The sequence below is a fragment of the Myodes glareolus genome, chromosome 21, assembly GCF_982192425.1.
Source record: "Myodes glareolus chromosome 21, mMyoGla1.1, whole genome shotgun sequence".
In the NCBI taxonomy this organism is placed as follows: Eukaryota; Metazoa; Chordata; class Mammalia; order Rodentia; family Cricetidae; genus Myodes; species Myodes glareolus.
The window spans coordinates 32361883-32367612 of record NC_142046.1 but is presented as its reverse complement, the minus strand read 5'-3'; the positions used below and the strand labels follow the sequence as shown (position 1 = coordinate 32367612).

Sequence of the window (5730 nt, the reverse complement as noted above, 5' to 3'; positions counted from 1 at the left end):
TAGGACTAGTTTTTCTTATAAAATAAATTAAAAAATAAATGGCTTCAGTAGAAAGAGAAGGAAATGGCTCTATGAGAAGAACTGAAGCAAAAGCGAGCAACTTTTCAGTTGTAAAGTAGGTGTAACATTTTAAAAACTGTTACAGCATGGTATGACCTAAACTCCTGTAGCATTCACATTCCCTGCTTATATGACACCATGAAACTGTAAGAGAAAAAGAGAAAGGTCCACGTGGACAGAGGAAATCATATCTTGCACCCACGGCAAAGCAACAGCAACCATGAGGCCATGGCAGAAACAAATTTTCTGTGGTTTCCTGATGCAAAGCAGACCACGGTGCTAATGGAAATAACCCAGAAGGTATATTGGAGTCACTCCAATATAGAATGGATGCCACATCCAATAAAGATGGAATGGCCAAGGCCTTCTATATAGCAACACATCACACATGCAGACACACGGAGTGGATGGACATGCCCACGAAGCACATCACACATGCAGACACACAGAACACACAGACACGCCCAGTCTAAAGATGCAAAAGCCAAGGCTAAGTAAGAGAGTCTTCTGTATAGCAGCAACACATCATATATGCAGACACGGAGCGCGTGTACACGCCCACGTAACACATCACACACAGAGGCACACAGAACACACAGATACGTCCAGTCTAAAGACGCAAAAGCTAAGGCTAAGTAAGAGTCTTCTGTACAGCAGCAACACATTACACATGCAGACATACGGAGTGTGTGGACATGCCCGTGCAGCACATCACACATGGAGACACACGGAACACACAGACATACCCACAGCAACGCATCCCACACGCAGAAACATGGAACGCAAAGACACAGCCACATAACACATCACACATGCAGACACACGGAGTGCACAGACACGCCCACGTCTCTCTGAGAACAAACAATGATGGGCATGAACAGGAAGAAGCAGACTGAAGCCAAAGAAAAGCATCAGAGGTTTAAACAGACCACATACATCACCTTGGAACAAAACCACGTCCACTACAGGACATCAAAGGTTGTTCAGTTCATGTGACTGAATGAAGGCTTGGGCAACTGTGGGACCCTCCTTCTGGTACCCCTTCCCATCTTCCCCAAAGATAAAATGACCATACACACTGCAGGAGGCACTTCCATTGCAGCCATGTATCATCAGGCTTGAGGATAAGAGTCAGGGTGGGAACAGGACAGACAGAAAGGTAAAAGATGTGGGGGAAAATCTCAGAACTCTGATATCAAAGGTGAGCCTGGTGGAGGATGGGTGTGGTGGTGTATGCCTTCAGTTCCAGTACTTGGGAGGCAGAGGCAGCAGGGTCTGTCTATTTGAGGTCACCCTGGACTATGTAGCAAGTTCCCGGACAGTCAGAGCTACATAGAAAGGCCCTGTCTTAATAAAGAAAAGAAAGAGACTCTGGTGGTGTGTGTGTACTGTGTACGCTGAGTTTTGTCTCCTTTCTCCTGGGTTACTGGGACTCTGTTACATGATGGGACTGAGGAGTTTAAGAGGAGGGTTAGGAAGGTGGTAGTGTCTGGTCCAGAGTCTGTTGAGGACAATCTCCCAGCAGCTGAGTGCCAGGCTACGGAGTGACCATGGCAGGGGGACAGGCAGTGCTCTCTGGGGGTCTTGGGTCTTTCTAGTTCCAAGAAAGGGGGATAACACATCCCTTCTTTTGACAGCCTCTAACAGGTGATCTGCAATTGTGTCTATGCCACCATCACAAAGACTTGTGCAACAGACAGGAGATGCTCTGTGCTCCCTTATTGTTCGTTATCTTGCACTTTACGAAGACTCACAGTTTTAGGTTCATGTATTTGTAATGTAGCAATATTCTACATTTATTTCACATTTTTTATTTAATATAACATAAATAATTTGGCTAATAAGACGTAACCAACATATTTCAGCCACATTAATATATATATATATAAAATAATCTGTGAATGGTATAAATAATTCTTTAAATAAAATAAATCTGATATGTTACGTAATACTGATAAAAATTACCACTGCTCATAATTTTGTAAGCTGCTCTCCCTTCCGTGTAAAGTGACATAAATGAATGGCATGAAATGCAGTTTGATTTATTTTTCCCATTACAAAAAATGAAAACTGAACTGTCTTCACCCTTACGTCTGTTGAGGGCTGCAATGTGTGGCCTTTGCCTCCATGTGTGGAAATGAAGCTTTACCTCGTCAGACGTTGTCTGCAGAAAAACTCTTGAGTGTCGTTGATGGAAAGCTATCTAGTTCAACTGGTGGCTATCAAATAGTTACTAAATAAATGATGGAGTAAAATAGTTTATCTAAGTGTATTTTAAATTTTATAAAACCTATTCTATTTTAAAACTTAGCTTTTAGAAATGGCCTAAATGGAACAGCCATATCCTCTTTCCAAGGTAGGAGAAGGGGTGGAGGGAACGCTAGAGCCAGAGCACAGGGAGCTCTTCTGGGTGTGCCACAGCCATCCCTCTCCAGCCCGCAGCTTTGCTTATCTGCTCAAGACTTACACATGATTGAACATAGCAGTTTCACCATGGATGGTGGAGGGGCCCGTGTGGTCTCACTCCACCCTGAGGGACTATTAGCAGTTAACAGTTGCTGGGCAAGGGGATGTCATTTTCCCTTCTGGTGTAGATGTGCTCTAGTAAATAATCTCCCGCCCATGCTCAGGCAAGAAACTGTAATCACATTCAGTGGGTCACACACAGGAAGACATAAAAATAGGAGGGGAACTCACTGTAAAGAGGGGGGATAAGAGAAGGGGGATGGAGGCAGGGACAATGACTCAAACTCATTATAGAAATGTCCGAAACTGTGAAATAGTGAAATTTTAACAAATGGTTGAGATTCTGAATTCTTGATTTAGGCCCGTGAACCCTCATCCGCTCAGAAATTTTCAGGCTTCTTAGACCCCAAAACCTGAGTCTAGTGCTTTCATATGAGGCTCCTGCTAAAGGGACATTATAAATGGACACTCAGTGGTGTGCAGCGTATGCCATGATTTGTGTATTACATCATCATGTCTTTCTCTGCTGTTAAATACAAAACCAGCATCTGTTATATTATCATAGAAAAGCATTTAGGTTGTATTTTTATTTATCACTTTACACTGGTAGTCTCTGGTAGGTGTACTCCATAGAAACCAAAGATTTTTGTACACTATTTCTTTGTACAATAAAAGATAAAGTGTGCATTAAGTATGCTTGTACATGACAATATTGTACAATATTTACATTTCTAATATCGTCATGAAATTCTGTATTTTCTATATACAACACTGAAAATTCTTCAGAAACATTTGGACTATCTCTTATAATCACAATTTTAGTATAATAGAAAATGCTTCTCAGCAATCACTTGGCCATTTATCACTTTGTTCATACAGGGATTTTGATTGTTTTGTTTTGTTTTCAACATTCATTTTCCTTCCTGATCAAAACACATCTCCAGCATTGCTCCTTTTAGCGCCCTGTGGTGGTAGCCATCTGCCATAGTTTACAATCTGACCTCACCGTGGCCATACCAACACCCGCATACAGATGGATCTGCGCATGCTCCTTTGATAACACTGTGCCCGTGGAACAGTCTCTGTTATCTGGAGATCTTCCTCCTCTTGGGCTTGGGGGGCCTCATTTGTCTGTCACCCTGTGGGATTTGGTGAACCTGGGAATAAGGTGGGAGAAACAACAGGAAGATTGAAATCATAAACACCATAGGACTTCTGACAAAGACATAGGGCAGAAAACAGTCTGCTTCGTTTCCAACCACACATAGCCTAAGACTCTTAAAAATTTACAAAGACCTAAGTCTGTACACGATAGTAGAAATTGACAATCTGAGTAGCAGAAGACACCACTGAATAGTGTGGAGCACAGTATGAGCTGAAGGATCGCCAGCCAGAGATCCCTGGATCAACAACCTCCCTATGGCCTGGAGACTCGGGTAAATGCATGCCAAATCCACGTCTGTTCTCTTCGTTACACTACTGACTGTATAACTGCTACAAAGTGTCAAAGATCGGAACATCTATCTACATGTAGTTCTGCCAGAGGATGTTTGTTTATGAGAAGAATCAGCAAAGGCAACAGAACACCACGACCACTCATTGGCAGGTTTGAGTTTGTGTGAGTTGGGAAGAACAACTAATGCAACTCACTGTTATATATTAATACAGGAACTAGAAACATATAATTTTGTGCATCACAGCAAAAAGGGGTTGAATGGTACAAGAGCATTAGATAACAGATACATTTTGAGGGACAGGAGGTAAGATCTCCCAAGTGGGAACATGGCTACTGATGACAAGGAATGAAGTAAGACACAGAAGACAGAGTAGACCCAAAGCTGTGGCCAAAGTAAGTATTTTAAACTAGCATTTGGAAACAAAACCAGTGTAGCATTTGCCGATTTCCATGGTGTAAATGATTCTACCACAGCCAATTTTAACCTATCAACATGATGCCACAGTACTTAGAGTTAGGAAAAACAATCCACTTGGGTTAATTATGTGCTTTAAATGTAACGTTTAAGGGCTGGGAACTAACTCAGTTGTAAGTGCTTGCCAAGCATGCATGAAGTCCTAGATTCAATTCCCAACACCGAGCCAATTATAAAAAGAAAGGTTAGGCAACAGCAAAGGCTAACTGTCTTTAGTCAAAGGTAAGATTCTTTTATAAAAATGGTAGTGAAAGCTTTAGGATAATGCTCATGAACTTCCAGGACCACTTCTTTCTCCAGACCCTTTCTGGGCATGTCTTTAAAACATGTAAACATGAGGCATTTTACTTTTGGATTCTCGAGAAAGTTAGGGGCATCTTGCAATTCCATCGCAACTTTCCGCATGGTTCAACTCTGCTGGAGTATGAAGGAGCAAGAACTCCTGAAGAACTCATTCCAGGTTCACGTCATTAGTTGCCAATTCCTGGTGGTCACAAAGGCCAAATGCCCCAAGACAGAGAGACAAAGACCAAACCATTTTTATCATTTTCCTTGGAAGGCACATTGTATAATGTATTTCCTACCCCACTTGTGTTGCGGCGGTCTGGGCTGATAGGAGCTATGTTGACAACTGCCTGTGCCCTCTCTTTCTTCACTATCAACAGGATGCAATGGATATGGGACATGGAATACGTTAAGGTCCAAAGGAGCGGTGGGCACTTCACAGAAAATCTAGAATGTGAGAGGCTGAGGGGAGCAGCACCTTCCTCAGAAGACCTCAGAATCAAGTGAGAGATGGCCTTTGGTGCCAAAATTTGAAGACGGGGAGTGGTCAGCAGTGTAAGCAGTACATCTTAGTTGGTAATTCTCAATTCTAGGATTGTTATTGCTTTCATACCTGATACTCTTTACTCATACACCCGGGTCCTAGAAGATGTTGAGTTGATGGCCACTGGTCTAGGCCTACAAGTTTATCAGGAGACTCAGTGTCCTCCCACTGCAGGTTAGATTACCAAATGTTTATGACCTGCACCAATGGCAACGTTTTGAGAACCTCTGCGTGTTATCCATCATTGAGTAGACATTGGATGGGTTGTTAGAATTCGGAAGACCTAATTCAAAGTGTCAGTAAATTATTTTTCATTGGTACATAGCCTGAAATAATTCTTAGTTTAGAGGGATTACTAAAATTAGATTCATGTGTTTAAAGTCTACATGTGAAGGAGAGAAGGCTTTATACTTCTCTCCTCAAAGCATCCAATGCATCATCCAA

At 42.2% G+C, this 5730-nt stretch overlaps 1 protein-coding gene across 20 annotated transcripts in view; it reads right to left on the bottom strand.

Annotated features, from left to right (window-relative positions):
• Positions 1-3077: 3077 nt before the first annotated feature.
• Mbd5 (methyl-CpG binding domain protein 5) overlaps positions 3078-5730 on the bottom strand; it is a 348936-nt gene continuing 346283 nt past the window's right edge. For all 20 annotated transcript variants that reach the window (XM_085681158.2, XM_085681157.2, XM_085681167.2 and 17 more), the window contains one exon: positions 3078-3683. In XM_085681158.2, coding sequence (XP_085537284.1) covers positions 3612-3683 — 72 coding nt within the window. In that variant the 3' untranslated portion in view covers positions 3078-3611. The remainder of the gene's footprint in view (positions 3684-5730) is intronic.